This window comes from Pelophylax lessonae, assembly GCF_965119305.1.
Source record: "Pelophylax lessonae genome assembly, chromosome: 6".
Lineage (NCBI taxonomy): Eukaryota > Metazoa > Chordata > Amphibia > Anura > Ranidae > Pelophylax > Pelophylax lessonae.
In genome coordinates this window covers 273,133,417-273,153,202 of record NC_138773.1, presented here as the reverse complement: position 1 = coordinate 273,153,202, position 19,786 = coordinate 273,133,417, and the positions used below count along the sequence as shown (strand labels likewise).

General features: G+C 44.1%; 1 protein-coding gene across 1 annotated transcript in view; it reads right to left on the bottom strand.

The window, feature by feature from the left end:
- The window catches only part of CYTIP (cytohesin 1 interacting protein), a 65,463-nt gene extending 46,658 nt beyond the window's left edge, over positions 1 to 18,805 (bottom strand). Inside the window, exons 1-2 of the mRNA XM_082260675.1 lie at positions 18,596 to 18,805; positions 9,366 to 9,421 (exon numbers count right to left, since the gene is read on the bottom strand). Coding sequence (XP_082116801.1) covers positions 9,366 to 9,421; positions 18,596 to 18,769 — 230 coding nt within the window. The 5' untranslated portion in view covers positions 18,770 to 18,805. The remainder of the gene's footprint in view (positions 1 to 9,365; positions 9,422 to 18,595) is intronic.
- Positions 18,806 to 19,786: the final 981 nt, after the last annotated feature.

Below are 19,786 nucleotides of genomic sequence, written 5' to 3'. Positions count from 1 at the left end.
CTTCATTAAAGAAGTCTTGAAAATCCCTAGATACTGTCAACAGCCTCCTCCTACCCAAAACACACTTTTCCAGCAAAGATCCCGTCCCTGAGTAGCAAGATCTTCCCACCTGCCAGATTTATCATTCAGTCCCAACATTAGTTACCTTATAGAGGAGCTGCTTTCACTCAAGTCCCCAAAACATGAAGGAATTCACAGGTGATCCTTCCCACCATCCTTCAGCCAATCCTTAAAATATTAATTTGCTTTGACTGTTTAATCATATTGAATCTACAAGGACATTTACTGGATTGGTTAAAGATATAATGGATGGGCAGCGATGTGCTGTAACACACAGCAACTAATCATCAAGTCTGTCGTCTCCAAGATGATGAAATTTAATTTGGCTGTTATGGGTTACAGTACACCATTTCCAGTTAAATAACTCCAATCTTTTATAAAATCTGAAAGATGTACATTTCTTCCCTGGAGGTCTATGTTCTGCTCCACTGCTCTGCACACATACTGTATATGTAACACTTACTACTTAAGGATCACCAATTATTTATTTTAAAGTGTAATGGTTTTTCAATTTAGTTTTCATCATTTGTTATCACCAAGTACAAGAATTGCAGGTCCATAAATCATATAACAAAAGCATAACAAACATCTGAGGAGGTGTACTTAAAGTGGACCCAAATGGTAACATTGGATCTATACCAAGAGTGTTTATATGTGCCTGTCATCTGGGTTTATTCCACACGGTCTGAAGCTACTAAGGCAGCAAAAACTGGCTGTAAAACAGAAGATTCTGCTGATGGCAGCATCCATAATGCAGAGTTACTGTGGGTCACATGACACAAACAAATGGCAGCTTCAGGTCATGGGACTGAGAATGGTGGTGCCATAGGATATATTTTTTATGGACAGCAGGTATGGTTTTTTTTCAGGAGTATAATTTTTAACACTGCTAGCCTACCCTCTCTCCCAGTGTGTGGTCAAAACAGGGCTTGAGTCATGCAGGAACGCATGGGAACGGTGTACTTTTTCCACAACAGGAACACTGTTCCCTTTAGTGCCCCCCACACAGATTCCCGGCACCACCTTCTGCTCTGGGATGGCGGGTCGGTAAGCCCAGTTTGAGGGTTCCCGACCCACCATCCCCAAGCATTAGTGTGAAGGAACTGAAGGAATTGAGCCGGCACTAGAGGAAGCGGAGCCGATGCTTGCTGTATAGCGCCGACTCCTGTCACAGGCGGAGTGATACCAAATGTACTCCGCCTGTGACAGGACACAGGAACGATACAGGAAGCATCGGCTCTGCTCTCTACTGCAGACGCATGTTTCCTCCAGCGCAGCTCCTGTCACACTGATGGTCAGGAACCAGACAGCAGTACCCACCAGCAATATAAGCCAGCAATACCCGCCAGCAGTACCAGCCAACAGTACCCACCAGCAGTACCTACCAGCAATACAAGCCAGCAGTATCCACCAACAGTACCAGCCAGCAGTACCCACCAGCTGTACCAGCCAGCAGTACCCGCCAGCAATACCCGCCAGCAGTACCCACCAACAGTACCAGCCAGCAGTACCCACAAGCAATATACCAATGGACACTATTCTGTGCTACTACTCCTGGACCTTTCTGCTGCCTTTGATACGGTTGAGCACCCCCTACTCCTCCTCAAAAAACTCCACGCCTTTGGTCTCCGTAACTGTACTTTTCACTGGTTCTCTTCCTACTTATCCAACCGCACCTTTAGCACTACTTACAATTCTACTTCCTCCTCTCCTCTTCCTTTCTCTGTTGGGGTCCCCCAAGGTTCTGTTCTTGGACCTCTCCTATTTTCAATCTACACCTCCTCTCTGGGTCAGCTGATAGCCCCCCATGGCTTCCAATACCATCTCTACGCTGACAATACCCAAATCTATTTATCCACCCCTCAGCTCACTCCCTCGGTCTCCTCACGTATCACTAATTTACTAGCAGATATATCAGTCTGGATGTCACACCACTTCCTCAAACTCAATATATCCAAAACCGAACTTATAATTTGTCCTCCACCATGTGTCCCTTCCCCCATCTCTCTGTCAAACTCTTGCGGCCTCAACATCCGCAACATCTCCAAAATACGCCCCTTTCTAACCAATGACACAACAAAGCTCCTAGTTTACTCCCTGGTCATCTCGCACCTCGACTACTGCAATTCCCTTCTCATTGGCTTACCTCTACATAGGCTATCCCCCCTTCAATCCACCATGAATGCTGCCGCCAGACTCATCCACCTTACCAATTGCTCAGTGTCTGCTACTCCTCTCTGTCAATCCCTCCATTGGCTTCCGCTCACCCAACGAATTAAATTCAAAATACTAACAACATCTTACAAAGCCATCCATAATTTAGCGCCCAGCTACATCACTAGCCTAGTCTCAAAATACCAACCTAATCGCTCTCTCTTCATTCCTCTCAAAACCTTCTGCTCTCTAGCTCCCTCGTCACCGCCTCCCATGCTCACCTCCAGGACTTTTCCAGAGCCTCTCCAATCCTATGGAACTCCTTACCCCAATCTGTCCAATTATCTCCTACTCTATTAGCTTTTCGATGACCCCTGAAAAGCCTCCTCTTCAGAGAAGCCTATCCTAACCACACCTAACAACTGTAATTCCACTTTCTCCATCAGCTTATCCCCCACAGTTATTGCCTTTTGTTTTACTTGACCCTCCCGTCTAGATTGCAAGTTCTAATGAGCAGGGCCCTCTGATTCCTCCTGTATTGAATTGTATTGTAACTGTATTGTCTTCCCTCATATTGTAAAGCGCTGCGCAACCTGTTGGCGCTATATAAATCCTGTATAATAATAATATAAGCCAGCAGTACCCACCAGCAGTACCAGCTAATAGTACCCACCAGCAATATAAGCCAGCAGTACCCACCAGCAATACAAGCCAGCAGTACCCACCAGCAATAGAAGCCAACAGTTCCAGCGGTACCCTCGAGCAATACCCACAAGTAGTACCCGCCAGCAATACAAGCCAGCAGTACCATCTAGCAGTACCCACCAGCAGTACCCGCTAGCAACACAAGCCATCAGTACCAGCCAGCAGTACCTGCCAGCAGTACCCACCAGCAGTACCCGCCAGCAGTACCAGCCAGCAGTACCTGCTAACAGTACCCACCAGCAGTACCCACCAGAAGTACCCACCAGCAGTACCAGCAAGCAATACAAACCAACAGTACCCTCCAGCAGTACCAACCAACAGTACCCACCAGCAGTACCCACCAACAGTACCCGCCAGCAGTACAAGCCAACAGTACCAGCCAGTAGTACCCACCAATAGTACCCGCCAGCAGTACCATCCAGCAGTACCCACCAGAAGTACCCACCAACAGTACCCACCAGCAATATAAGCCAGCAGTAGAAGACAGCAATACCCGACAGTAGTATCAGCATTACCAGCCAGCAGTACCCACCAGCAGTACCAGCCACTAGTACCCACCAACAGTATCCACCAGCAGTACCCACCAACAGTACCCACCAGCAGTACCCACCAGTATCTGCCAGCAGTACCCACCAGCAGTACCAGCCAGCAGTATCCACCAACAGTAGCCACCAGCCGTACCCACCAACAGTACCCACCAAAAGTACCAGCCAGAAGTACCCACCAACAGTACCCACCACCAGTACCCACCAGTAGTACCCACCAACAGTAGCCACCAGCAGTACCAGCCAGAAGTACCCAACAGCAGTACCCACCAACAGTGGCCACAAGCAGTACCCACAAACAGTACCCACCAGCAGTACCAGCCAACAGTACCTGTCAGCAGTACCCGCCAACAGTAACCGTCAGCAGTACTCACCAGCAGTACCTGCCAGCAGTAAAAGCCAACAGTACCCACCAGCAATTCCCACCAGCAGTACCAGCCAGAAGTACCCACCAGCAGTACCCACCAACAGTGCCCACCAGCAGTACCAGCCAGCAGTACCAGCCAGCAGTACCCACCAGCAGTAAATCCAACAGTACTCTCCAGCAATTCCCACCAGCAGTACCAGCCAGCAGTACCCACCAACAGTACCCTCCTGCATTACCTACCAGCAGTACCCGCCAGCAGTACAAGCCAGAAGTACCCACCAACAGTACCCATCAGCAGTACAAGCCAACAGTACCCACCAGCAATTCCCACCAGCAGTACCAGCCAGCAGTACCCACCAACAGTAGCCACCAGCAGTACCCACTAGCAGTACCAGCCAACAGTACCCACTAGCAGTACCAGCCAACAGTACCCCCAGCAGTACCAGCCAGCAGTACCAGCTAGCAGCACCAGCCAGCAGTACCCTCCAGCAGTACCAGCCAGCAATACCTGTCAGCGGTAACCACCAGAAGTACCAGCCAGCAGTTTTCACTAGCAGTACCAGCCAGCAGTTTCTCCACCAGCAGTAACCACCATCACTACCAGCCAGCAGTACCCACCAGCAGTACCTGCTAAGCAGTACCCGCCAGCAGTACTAGTCAACAGTATCCACCAATAGTACCCACCAGCCGTACCAGTCAACAGTATCTGCCAACAGCACTAGCTAGCAGTACCAGCCAGCAGTACCCACCAGCAGTACCAACCAGCAGTATCTATCCGCAGTACCTCCAGGCATGACCCACCAGCAGTATCTTCCAGCATTACCAGCCAGAAGTATACGCAAACAGTTCCAGCCAGCAGTACCAGCCCTGGAGGACAGTCAGCAGCAGCCACCAGCCATACCTGCCTGGGGGACAGCAGCAGTCAGCGATACCTCCAGTAATCCTGAGGAAGAAGTGAAGATTGAGGTCAGTTGAGGTGCAGGTAAACTGCAGTGCATCTGTGTGAAAGCAGCCTTAGGCTCCATGTACACGGGACGCTGGAAATGGCCGTTTAGGAGCTGTTGGGCGTTTTTTTCAGAAGCCCCTGAACCCGTATACATTTTATCTTATCTGTCCATGTACACCAGGTCGTTTACAGTCATTTGCAGGCAGTTGCGTTCAGGGACTTTTTTAGAACGCAATTATTTGCGTTCGAACGAGTGTTTTCCGGCGTTTCAAACGCACAAACGTGTCTGAACGCGTCAGAACGCGTCCGAACGCGATGACCCGCGTTTAGCATTTTCCAATTTAAAGGGGAATAATTTTTTTGACCTCTAGGAACGGTTCTAAACGCAAACGCCCGCAAACGCCGCTAAACGCGGGTACAAACGCGACCGAACGGACGTTTTAAACGTCCTAAAAATTCCAGCATTCAAAGGGACTTTTAACAACGTCCCGTGTACATGGAGCCTTAGGCCCCTTTTACATCATCGGTCCGATCAGGTCCGCCTGTCTGTTTTTCAGGATAGAAGAGAAATGGCCACACACCAAACGATGGCTAACAATGAAAGGCTTTATTTAACAAGGATGCAAGGTACAGCAAAATGGATGCGGCCATTTCTCTTGTATCCTATTTGCGGTTGCGATCCGAGGTCCCGCATCCATAGCTGGCTGTGAAGCTCCAAATGCCTAAACGGTGTACATCTCTTTCCCTGTGTCTGTTTTTCAGACAGGACCCTCCATTCACCTCTGTGGAGTGGCAGATGTAAACTGACTTTTGTCCATTTACAACCGCCTATCTCCAATCCGATCCTTTTAAAAAAACAGAAGGGGATCCGTCCCCTTCTGTCTGAGCGAATCGGATCGGAGGGCCCATAGAGTAGAGCGGGCTGTGTCCGTGTGTGCTCTGCATATGCTGAGTGGACACGGACCTGTCATCTTCCCGCTCTGTTCATTGGTTAGTCGCTAAAGTGGCCCTTGCTCCACAAAAGGTATATATATATATACATGAACACACACACTTTTTTATTTTTGAGGTGGGGAGGATCTTGGGTGAGTTCCTACACTTTTTTTCTCAGGACTTAACCCCTGGGTCAAAACAAACCTAATGTTACAATTTGGGTCTGCTTTAAGGAACCATGATTTCCCAAAACAGAAATGTGGAAGATCTACTAATAGCATTCTGTACAGAGTTTGAGAAGTTTCACTTTTAGTAACTTTTTTGGCCTTTCGCTCTTTTTTCTGCTTTTTGAAGCAAAATTAAACAACAAAATGATAGCAGATAGTTTTCTTAGTGCTGCACCAGCATATAATCTCACCCCATTTACATGATCTCATATTTGCTTTAGACATCTTTACGTATACCTAACCCTGTGGGCAGTTTCTATATTTATGACTTCTCTAGTGCTGCACCTAAACTCTAGAATTCTTTCCCTCACTCAGATTGTAAACTGATAAGGAATGTTCCCCTGAAAACACACCTCCTAATAATACGCCGTATTCTAGAATCACCCCTTGATTTAGTTATATCACATGCTATTCCATGGTGCACATCTTTCTATCCTATAACTTATTTACTGGTCATGTTCCTCCAACCTGCTTGCTAATTGGCTTTAAGTCATTCACTTACTTTACCTGTCCATAAACATAATGTGGGATATATGTAACTTGAGGTGCTGGCTTGGAATATGGTTTTAGGAGTTCAAACTAATTTATATGAGGCACAATAGCTCCAACGAGTCTGTGCTTAAACACAAGACAGAGTGCCCCTTAAGTCTAGAGACTGGAGGTCTGGAAATCACATATACAAAATCCAAAGGGAGCAGCAGACCAATACCAAAACAATACAGCCAATAGAGCCAAGGCATTTCAGGGACTCTGAAGTATTAATCTTCTTCAGGGCTCAGATATTAAATAAACTTTGGAGGACTCAAAATGACAGAATCATCACAGTTAATTTGCTGGCAAAATGAAACAAAGTGATAAAATGTACAGAAGCAAAAACGCCTTCAGCAGCCCCCTGATCCAGCTGCTTAAAGTGTTACTAAACCCAGAACAGTAAAATCAGTCTGTATATGCAGAAAAGCATGCTTGTTATACTCACTGTGGAACCTAAGGGGTTTATTTATTTTGCGATGTATAAAAAAGCTGTTTGATCCTGTCTTCTCCGATCCTCCGTTTCTTTTACTGTCCCGGATCCATTTTCTGACGGAACAGAGCCTTGGTGGCACTCTACACATGCTCAGTTTCATGTGTCTTGCGAGAGAGTTTTCTTTTCTTGGGGGGGGTGCATGTGATCAGCACAGGGCCAATCAGCACTGTCCGGACAAAGGTGCCAGGAGTCATGTAGCCCCTGATGACATCAGATGTGATGAAACGCAAAGGGCAGAGCCACATACACACACTACTTCACATGTGCAGCTGCACGACAGCCATCTTTATGTGGGATGCCCGGCCTGAAGGCGTTCGCTGTGTCTGATACACACCTGATATCTCTGTAAATATGTGAGTGCATTTTTTTTATTAATAAAGGGAAGTGGTTTTTACAATACACACAACACACTAATGGAGAGCTTCTCTTTTATATTTGGCCCCATACCGCTTTGGAACGATTGCAGAGCTATCTGCTGTTTTATTGCTGGAGCTGTTTGTTCACTATTCTTAAAGTGACCTTCCTGCCTACCTGAGATGTTGGATTGTCTTTGTAGGATAAGCGCATGTTGACCACTCTTATCGGGGAGTCACACGATATCTGGTAAGCAGTGCATGAGAGTGAAGGGTGTCACTAGGCTTTTTTAAGGATTCCTTTTCCATCACAGTTGTGGGATCACTGAAACTGGAACCTTCTGTCTTTTTTTTGATTACACAATTTTCATCTTTATGAACTTTTGGAGTTTATTTATATATGCTGTATAACACTTAAGCGCTGCACTATTGTTTTTATCATTTACTGAGTGTTTTCGTGTCGGACACAGCAGCTTTGTACTTTTATTCTAGCGCACCTACACCACTTTTGCAAGCCTCATAGGACAGTCAGAGGAGAATGAAAACTCCCCCTACAAGCTTTAACCAGTGCACAGCCAGACACTGATAGAAGTCACAAGACTGCTCTAACTGCTGATGAGAAAAGGTATTTAGCAGTTTATATTTCCTAAAATATTTTCACAGCTAGCTTTCGGGTCTTGTGCCAAGTGGTTGCCCTGTTGGAGATCACCTACTCAGCACAGGCGCCATTCAGAGAACACTTTGCATTTTCTCAGTGAATGCAAGGTGGAAATCATGACATCAGCACCCCACTTCAACACCTCGTCCAATCAGAGAACACTGTGCATTAGTTGAGAAAATGCAAGATGTTCCTTGAATGGTGTCCATGCCATGCAACAACCTCCTGAGTTCATATTGCAGCAGGGCAGCCGCTCGGCACATGACCCAAAAGTTAATGGAGATCATTGTAGTAGCAGTGCTTTTTACAGTAATTTCAAGCTTCCACGGGGATCCCACAGATATGGCACATACAGTACATACTCACATTGGTCCAAGCTGGTCCAACGTAAAAATTGCCGTACCTGAAATTCAGCTTTAACCATATAAATATATCCTCTATATCAGTGGTCTCCAAACTGTGGCCAGGGGGCCATGCTTTAATCTGGCCCTTAGGGCTCTGTTTCATTCACTGAATGGGGCCCAATGACACCAATGATGGGACACAATTCCTTCCAATGACACCAATGATAGGGCACAATTCCTCCCAATGACACCAATGAAGGGCACAATTCCTCCCAATGACACAAATGAAGGGCACAATTCCTCCCAATGACCTCAACAATGGGGCACAATTTCTCAAAATGACACCAACAATGGGGCACAATTCCCCCCAATGACAGCAATGATGGGGCACAATTCCTCTCAATGACAGCCATGAAGGGCACATATCCTCTCAATGACACCAACAATGGGGCACAATTCCTGCCAATGACAACAATGGTGGAGCACTATTCCACCCATTGAAACCAATGAAGGGCACATTTCCTCCGAATGACACCAATGAAGGGCACAATTCCTCCCAAAGACACCAACAATGGGGCACAGTTTCTCAAAGTGACACCAACAATGGGGCACAATTCCTCCCAGAGACAACAATGATGGGGCACAATTCCTCTCAATGACAGCAGTGAAGGGCACAATTCCTCCCAATAACACCAACAATGGGGCACAATTCCTCCTAATGATAGCAATAATGGGCGATTGTTTACTTCCACTGATGCTGCAACATTTTGCACTCCCGATGGCCACAGTCTAGCCCCCCTAAAGTCTGAAAGACAGTAAACTGGCCCTTTGTTTAGAAAGTTTGGAGACCTCTGTTCTATAACCTCCAAATACCCTACTAAAAAAAAACAATACAGAAAAGGATGACTGGGTGATTAAAGTTGATAATCAAGCCACAGTGAGTGTTGTGTAATTTTATATTATATTATTGTAATCAGTTGAAGACAATTCATCACAGCACTTATGTGAGATTATCTAATCGGTATGTAGTAAGTAAGTTTCTTACTAACCTATGTGGTTCTGATCCAGTAGAATCTATTAAAGAGTTTGATCTTGACTTGCCAAGCTGTAAATAAAGTAAAAAGAGTTACTTACACATTACAATTATAATACCAGCTTTATAAAAAGTGATCACTTGAAGCAGTAGCATTATCATGATCAGGAAGCAATTTGCCAGAAGACCAGCTCAAAATTTGTACCAGTAACCCAAAGCGACCATTAGTACATAAAACAAAGTAGTGGACTCAGGTACACTACTTATTACACCGTATCACAACCAAAGATGGATTTTTTTCACAATGAAAGGTCAAAAATTCTATGGTATGCAAATGTACAAACCACACAAATAATACACATCAGCTATCACCTTTTACAAGAGCATAAAATCTATGAAATGCATCAACCTTTGGCTGTAATACAGTGTAATGCGCTAGAGTTTGAAATTATTCTATATATCATATGCACATTTTTGTTTTTAGAATGGTTATAAGTATTTAAAGTTTGTCTGACCCATGCAGCACCAGGGCTTTTTTTCTCACAAAATAGGTGCAGGAACCCCTTTCCAAGTCACCCGTTTTCTTGGACCCTACCCACCTCCATGCACCATTTCATGGTTCTACCCCCTACCCACCTCCAAGCACCATTCCATGGTTCTACCCCCTACCCACCTCCAAGCACCATTCCATGGTTCTACCCCCTACCCACCTCCAAGCACCATTCCATGGTTCTACCCCCTACCCACCTCCAAGCACCATTCCATGGTTCTACCCCCTACCCACCTCCAAGCACCATTCCATGGTTCTACCCCCTACCCACCTCCAAGCACCATTCCATGGTTCTACCCCCTACCCACCTCCAAGCACCATTCAATGTTTCTACCCCCTACCCACCTCCAAGCACCATTCCATGGTTCTACCCCCTACCCACCTCCAAGCACCATTCCATGGTTCTACCCCCTACCCCCCTCCAAGCACCATTCCATGGTTCTACCCCCTACCCACCTCCAAGCACCATTCCATGGTTCTACCCCCTACCTACCTCCCAGTACTGCCCTTTTAGAGAATACAGAACCAAGTATCATTTAGTGGTGTTAGGTAATTTTATGGGAATATGGTAATGATAACAAGAAAAGCAATAAAATAGATTCCCTGTAGGCAGCAACAATATAGCCCCTCGCCAGCAACAATAGATCCCTCTAACAACAATGGACCACCCGCAACAAAATTTCCCCCCTAGCAACAATAGACTCCCGGCAGCAACAACAGATGTCTCCGCAGCCAGCAACAAAGATCCCTCCCTCAACAGCGAATCTCTCCCAGCAACAACTGACCTCCCCAGCAATATAAGACCAACCCCCAGCAACAGTAGGGGCCCCACCAGCAACCATAAACCTCCTCAGCAACAACAGAACCCCCCTGCAAAAATAGATCCCCTCCAGCTGGAATAAATCCCCCAGAAGCCAGCATTAATAGACCCTGCCGCACAACCCCAGCACCACTTGCCATTACACACAGTCAGTGCTGGAGGTGCCGGAACTGCGTTCCCCCGCGTTCCCGCTGGAAAAAAGCCCTGTGCAACACTAATTCACATGCGACAGCCCTTGCCGCCCCTCTGAAATGTGATCTGCCATGGATTGCTGGCCATATGTCACATTATTATTATTGTTATTATACAGGATTTATATAGCGCCAACAGTTTGTGCAGCGCTTTACAACATGAGAGCAGACAGTACAGTTACAATACAATTCAATACAGGAGGAATCAGAGGGCCCTGCTCTTTAGAGCTTACAATCTAAGAGGGAGGATCAAGTTATACAAAAGGTAATAACTAGGTGGGATGAGCTAATGAAAAAAAATAAAAGTACAGTTGTAAGGTGAGGGTAGTATAGGTGGCGTCTTCACCCCTGCATCTCCTCCGGAGTCCTGGCAATCGATTCTCCTCCCGGCCAATCAGGAGTTAGGACTCGCAGCCAATCGGGTCTTAGGACTCCCGGCCAATAGGGACTCAGGACCCGCTTCCTGATTGGCTGTGAGGAGAAACAGAGAGACATTAGCGAGCGAATATTAATTCGCTAATTTCATACAACTGGGGGGGCTTTGGGCCCAGTGCTCTGCGCCCTGAGCCCAGCCATTTTGAAGCCAATTAGAGCCTCCAGCGCTAATCATGTTCATCTAAAAAAATTAAAAAAAGACCCATTGAAATCCATGCATCCGGTGCCCTTCATGTAGATTAGGGGCTGAGCGCAAGGATTGAGGGGGTGGCGCCCCTGTGCCCTGTATGGAAGGGCCGCCACTGATAAGCTCCTTACCAATACTAGAGACTGGGAGCTGTTTTTGAAGGCTCAGTCCCTGTGGTGGGAGCTTGCAGCAGTGAGTGTGCTCTCAGCACAGAAATTTCAGTCGCCCATTGACCAATATGTACGGTGGGTGGATGTTAAATCTCACCCTCTTTGTCGCGGCACCAAAGTGTTAAATGAGCAGAAAGAGAATATTTTCTATTAATTTTACAGGCAAATCTATTGATTGTAAAAATTGCCAATGCAGTGTAACACATACTATGCTCTGCAGGGGGCACTGTTGTCCCTTACAATGTCTAATAAAATCCATTTGAGCAGTGATGTTTACAGACATAATGACAATGGAACAGTAAATTCATTATTAATGATATACTGCTGTCTTGGTGGTGTCGCAGATATTGCTATAAAATTAAATGACAGCTTCAGGTTTACATTCACAATGTCCCCGTACCACCTAAGAAATTGTGTGTGCCAACTAATTAGATTGCATCTTATCACCTATCAGCATGTACTTCCTTGTCACATTAATTATCCTTTTAGCACTGTCACTGCCTACTCAGCTGACAATTAAACGTATTATTACCACTTACCGCATTATAGACTGACAACGTCTGCCTACTGAAGAGGTAGAAAATATCTCTTCCTTTAGAAAACTTATCTGTTACAATCTGTACTACAGAAAGGAGAATGTGTACAGGGAGCAGTTATTGGGAAAGGAATAATTCAAGTGTGATGCCTACAAATCACGGTGCCCCATAGCAAGAGATTGATAAAGCCCTCTGCTAACTTCCGCTGAAGCAGCTTGCAGTGTCAACTGTGACAATAGTGGGTCTATTTATAAAAAAAAACATTCGCACAATCGCCATAATGTCGCTAATATGTTTATTTCCCATGATTGTCAGCTTCATCTAGTGATCATATTGTGACATTTTCCCAACTGAGGTATTTCAGGAAAATACCACATCATGGCCACTAGATGGAGCTGAGGATTATAGGAAATAAACTTATTAGACATAATATGCAATAGCTGTATGAATGCTGACATGCAAACGGCAATAAATAGACTCCATAGTGTCATTGATCTTATCAGAAATAGACCCTATAGTGTCATTGATCTTATTATAAATAGACCCTATAGTGTCATTGATCCTAACATAAATGAACCCTATAGTGTCATTGATCCTAACATGTATAGACCCTATAGTATAATTGATCCTAACATGTATAGACCCTATAGTGTAATTGATCTTATTATAAATAGACCCTATAGTGTCATTGATGTTATCATAAATAGACCCTATAGCGTCATTGATCTTATCATAAATAGACCCTGTAGTGTCATTGATCTTATTATAAATAGACCCTATAGTGTCATTGATCCTAACATAAATAGACCCTATAGTGTCATTGATCTTATCATAAATAGACCCTATAGTGTCATTGATCTTATTATAAATAGACCCTATAGTGTCATTGATCCTAACATAAATAGACCCTAGAGCGTCATTGATCCTAACACGTATAGAGCCTATGGTGTCATTGATCTTATCATAAATAGACCCTATAGTGTCATTGGTCTTATCATAAATAGATCCTATAGTGTCATTGATCTTATCATAAATAGACCCTATAGTGTCATTGATCTTATCATAAATAGACCCTATAGTGTCATTGATTCTAACATAAATACATCCCATAGTGTCATTGATCTTATCATAAATAGACCCTATAGTGTCATTGATCCTAACATAAATAGACCCTATAGTTTCATTGATCTTATCATAAATAGACCCTATAGTGTCATTGATCCTAACATAAATAGACCCTATAGTGTCATTGATCCTAACATAAATAGACCCTATAGTTTCATTGATCTTATCATAAATAGACCCTATAGTGTCATTGATCTTATCATAAATAGACCCTATAGTGTCATTGATCCTAACATAAATAGACCCTATAGTTTCATTGATCTTATCATAAATAGACCCTATAGTGTCATTGATCCTAACATAAATAGACCCTATAGTTTCATTGATCTTATCATAAATAGACCCTATAGTGTCATTGATCTTATCATAAATAGATCCCATAGTGTCATTGATCTTAAAATAAAATATGTCTAAGGCCTCTTGCACACTGCAGCTTGAAAAAGCTCAGTACAACTTTTTTTCACGGAGCTAAAATACAGCCCATTAATTGTAATATGCATATGCACACAGACACATAAACAAGCGCCGTGCATTGTTCAGTAAAAAAAAAAAATCCGCTTTTTTGGTCAGTAATTTGCACCTCATGCATGCAAATGTCCATATACATATTTCGCAGAACAAGAACGTGAGAATAAGTTTTCGCGCATTTGCACAAAAATGCGCACGTGGGCACAAAAATTGCACCAACGCATATACGCGAAAATACATACAAAAAAATAACGTCTGAAAATGTAGCTGCTCAAACAGGAGTATCATGTGCAAGAGGTCTAAATATAAGTCAGGCCACTGCAGAACTATCAGCACAGTCAGCACACTGCAAGGGGCCAGTGCTTTGAATAAAAGTTTTAATTCTATTAGCAATATTAATAATAAATATTTATATTATGACAAAATAATAAATGTTCCTGCACGCAGTTACTCTATAAAAAGTAATTTTTTTATAGAATTAGAATTTTCAGTTGTCCTATCAGGCTCCATTCACATATCGGCGTCCCGGATCGCGGGCAGAATCTGCCTAGGATTCAGAATCATGGCAAATTGAGAGACGCCCATGCAATTTTCGTCACTTCCAATGGCACCCCAAACGCAGCGCGATTTTGCCGCGATTGTCATCTGACTGTAAAATCACGCTAACAGAATCGCGGGATGCCTTTCGCCCCAAAAAAAGTACAAGGACTTCTTTTGGGCGACAGGCGTCCTGCGATTCTGTGAAAATAGTCTGGGATTCCTGACTGCTTTAGGCATGTAGAATTCATTTCAGTCTGTAGTAAAAGTTAAAGTGATTGTAAAGTTTTATTTAAAAAACAAAAAAATATAAAGCTAACCTACTCTATGCAGTTGGTTTTGCACAGAGCAGCCCGGATCCTCCGCTTCTTGGGTCCCTCTTCTGTGCTCCTGGCCCCTCCCTCCTGTACGGTGCCCCCACAGCAAGCAGCTTGCCATGGGGGCACCCAAGCCGAGTCACACCTTCCTGTGTCCATTCAGACATGGAGCCGCGACCCGGCCCCACCCCCTCTGTCTCCTAATTAGCTGACTGACTTTGATTGACAGCAGTAGGAGCCAATCATGCCATGCTGCTGTCTCAGCCAATGAGGAGGGGAGTCCCGGCCAGCTGAGAAACTCCTGCAACATCGGTGGACAGAGATGGGCTCAGGTAAGTATTAGGGGTGCTGAGAGGGGCTGCTGCACACAGAAGATTTTTTGTCTTAATGCATAGCGTGCATTAAGATTTAAAAAAAAATCTTCTGCCTTTAAAATCCCTTTAAGAGGGCAATAAATCTACACTGCTAAGCTTAACAGATGCTTCTTACTACCCAGAGTAAAGCCAGCCATACATGGATCGAAATTTGGCCAGTTCAGCAGGAAACGCCTGAACATGCAATGGTTGAATCCTGACGCTTGAGTTAGTCAACCCTTATATCATAAATGCTTCTCTAGTGGCAGAATTACATTTAAAGCTTAACTCCAAGCACAAAAATAAATACAGATCTGAATATACGTACTTAAATTGCTTTACTTGTCAAGGATTTTATCTTTCTGTCCTTCTAGTCTAGAGATCTACAGATTCCTGCCAGGCAGCAGAGCCAGGTTGATGACTTCACTTTTCTCTGCTGCAGCTAAGCAACACAGTTAGGTCACCTCCCTGCCCCCAGCCTGGACAGTAAATGAGAAGCAGATTTATAAACTCATCTTCCTCTTCACTCTGCTCTCTTCTCCAGTCAGCATGCTCCTTGTTGGCATTTGCACACTGCATCACACCCCTAGTGATGCCCCTTCCTCTCCCAGTTTCATCTACAGGGGATTGCAAGGAGCTGATACCAATTCAAATATGAGTCGCATTAAAGAATACTATTACTGTCTCTTTAATTAATGCAAAACTCCATTAATAGGTGGATTATTGGATCTGAGTTCAGCTTAAAAGGAAAGCTATTCAGAGAAATATATGTAAGTAGGCAATAATGACCTCTCTTTCCAAAATGCTAACTGCCTGGCTGTCAAATGGAGTTAAAATACTTTTAGGATCTTAGCTTTGGAACAGAGGTCTCCAAACTTTCTAAACAAAGGGCCAGTTTACTGTCCTTCAGACTTTAGGGGGGGGGGGGTCATTGGAATTAGAAAATGTCCATTACATTAGTAGGAGTAAACAAATGCCCCATCTTTGGTGTCAGAGAAAGGAACTGTGCCCCATTGTTGGTGTCATTGGGCTGAAAGAATCATGCCCCATTGTTGGTGTCATTGGGTTTGAAAAATCATGCCCCATTGTTGGTATCATTGGGTTAAAAGAATAATGCCCCATTGTTGGTATCATTGGGCTGAAAGAATCATGCCCCCTCAATGGTGTCATTGGGCTGAAAGAATCATGCCCCATTGTTGGTGTAATTGGGGTGAAAGAACCATGCCCCATTGTTGGTGTCATTCGGGTGAAAGAATCATGCCCCCTCATTGGTGTCATTGGGCTGAAAGAATCATGCCCCATTGTTGGTGTAATTGGGGTGAAAGAACCATGCCCCATTGTTGGTGTCATTGGGGTGAAAGAATCATGCCCCATTGTTGGTATCATTGGGCTGAAAGAACCATGCCCCATTGTTGGTGTCATTGGGGTGAAAGAATCATGCCCCATTGTTGGTATCATTGGGCTAAAAGAACCATGCCCCATTGTTGGTATCATTGGGCTAAAAGAATCATGCCCCATTGTTGGTATCATTGGGCTGAAAGAATCATGCCCCCTCGTTGGTGTCATTGGGCTGAAAGAATCATGCCCCATTGTTGGTGTCATTGGGGTGAAAGAATCATGCCCCATTGTTGGTATCATTGGGCTGAAAGGATCATGCCCCATCATTGGTGTCATTGGAATGAATTGTGTTACATTGTTAGCGTCAGAGGATGAAATATTGCCCCAAGGGCCAGATTAAAGCAAGCCCCAGGCCACAGTTTGGAGACCACTGCCCTAGAACAATTATGCTAATCAGGAGTTTTGACTTCATTCTGACTTTACATGCTGCAGGTCAGAGATGAGGGCGATAATAAAGCCAAAGACAGCCAACAATCTTACATTTTCAGATGGAGGTCAGTAATGGCAGACTGCAAATTTCTGTTCATACAGCTGCTCTTTAAGGGCTCTTTCACAAGGACAGCTTGGGGGAAGGTAAAAACAGGTGGCCGAGCCATGGTTTTACTGCCCCTGGCCACCGATCCAAATGTTAAAATTACAGTCTGACAATGCTGTATATATGCCCTGGCCGCTGCATTTTAACTCAGACTATAGAATTTGATAGGCAGCACTGCCTGTAAAACTCTCCCATTGAGTTCAATTGGAGCACCACTGTGAGCCAAATGCTCAGCTTGATTTTTAGTGCTTGGAATCGAGAAATAAACAGACATTCCGTAGGTGGCAGGATCACCTCCTGAATGTCTGCCAACTACAGCTATACCCCCCCAACACAGATCGCTTTTTAGAGGGCAGAAAATATGCCACCATCGTGAAGGAAGCTTACATCTCTTCTACCTGCTAGCTATAAATATTGGGAACTATCAGTATAACTCCTTCAGGGTGTCATAGATCTCCTCTAGACTGCTACAGGCGCATACACTGCAAATAGAACTTTCTACAGAAATTGTGAAACTGCCCATAGTAAATGGGTAGAGCTATCCAGCATTTATCGAAATATAAATTATATCACATATATATATATATATATATATATATATATATAAATACATATATATATATATATATATATATATAAATACATATATGTATATATATATATATATATATATATATATCACATTATATCACAAATATATCACATCAGAGTGTTTGGAGTGAGATACAGTTTAAAAATTGTGGTTTACTGTTACATTAGATCAGCCATTCTTAACCAGGGTTCTGTTGATTCCTAGGGTCCCTCCAGAGGTTGTTAGGGGTTCCTTGAGGTGTGACCGATTGACCTCCCATTTGATGGTGGCTGCATAATTCTTGGACCAATGCTACTTGGAAGAACCATTGGCACTGATGAATTTTGTAAGCCAGTAAGGGTGGCGTTTCTCCCACTGCCATAGGCGTGCGCACAGGGTGTGCCACCAGGTGTGCCTGGGCACACCCTAATCACCCTGTGTGGTGCAGATTCTCAGTATTTAAACCCATGATATTTTTAGCAAAATAATTTGTGAAAAAAGAATAATTAAAATAAAATTGTAAAAAATAATAAAAATAAAAACTACTGACACCATCTACTGCCCAACTGACACCAATCCTTGGCCTTACTGACACCGTCCACTGCTCTACTGACACCGTTAGTATATATATATATATATATATATATATATATATATATATATATATACATGCATGTGTATGATCTTTGAGGTGCACACCCTAATACAATAGGCTGTGCCCACTGCCCATAATGTAACAATATTTTTCCCACTGCCACCCTTATAATTGTTTCTAACAGAGGTTCCCCTAGACCTGACATTTATTTCAAGGGTTTCTCAGGAGTTAAAGGATTGAGAAGGAAGCATTAGATGGAAAAGAACATATAAAGCAATAAAAGCTAATACCTACTGTATGTCTAGCTATGATAACTTGCATCGTTAATGTTGCTGAGGACAAGTCCCAATCTGCCTCGTTGTCTGGCCTTGGTGGCCTTTATAGTCCTTCAGTAGCTCCAGGGCATCCAATTTCCCATGAATTCTTTATAAAATATTAATATTAAGGATTAAACTTACCTGCTTGTGTCCCCGTGGGAGTGTGGCCAATGCACCTGCCAAGCTGTGACTTCGGTTTCCATCCAAGGCAGGATTCAGCAAGGTTTTGGAACATGCTTCTAAGTGACTGAGGACAAAGCTGCCCAACTTGGGTCCATCACCCTCCGGGGTCCTATGACTGGTGGTCATAGACATTTTTGGCCTTCAAGCTAATTTCGTTTAGAGACAAGACATGACTGCTGTAGAAAAAAGAAAAATACAACGCCTGCTGGTAATGAGAACGGAAATGTATTCTTTGTGGTTTCCTATGTAAAGCTAGTAAAACTTTAGTGATACCAGGGGAGCATTCTGTGTCACATTAACCCTTTCACAGCATTACCTGCCCAACATGCACCATGAGACGTCTGCTGTCAATCTTCTATTGCTGGCTGTTTATGAATCCCCAAGCTTTTTACACCTTCCATGTGCTCTTTTTATGATGGTCGCACATTGCAAATTTCAGGCAATTTTAACATCTTTCAATTAGCTTTCTGATGCAAAAACTCCTTAAGAGGTCCTACAAGCAAAATATTAGATAACTTCGGGGGACATTTGCAAATGTTGGTACTTGGCTGCATTCATACATTTGGTTGTTTTGTCAGTGAAAGCTGTTTGCAATTGCTGGAAAATTGCCGTGTGATTAGATAACAATACTTCTTCCATTTAGTATTTGGGGAGGTTAAAGTGGTATTAAAGTGTTTGTAAAGGCTTAAGATTTTTTGCCTTCATACTTTCTATGCACAAAGGTAAAAAAACCTTTGGTGTGCAGCAACCCTCCCCCCCCACCCAGCCTCCCCTTAATACTTACCTGAGCCCAATCCCGATCCAGGATCCAGTGATGTGCATGGGAGTCTCAGCTCTCCCGGGTCTCCCCCTTCTCATTGGCTGAGACAGTAGTGGTAGCCATTTTCTCCTGCTACTATCAGTCACAGCCAGTGAGCCAATGAGGAGCGGGTATGGATTTGAGACAAGCCCTGTGCGTGAATGGACACACAGAGCAGTGGCTCAGGAGCGAGCCTGCTTGGGTGCCCCATAGCAGGCTGCTTGCTATTGGAGGACTAGACAGGAGGGAGGGGCAAGGAGCTCCGTCGGGGGACCCGAGAAGAGGAGGATCGGGGCTGCTCTGTGCAAAACCACTGCACAGAGCAGGTAAGTATGACATGTTTGTTATTT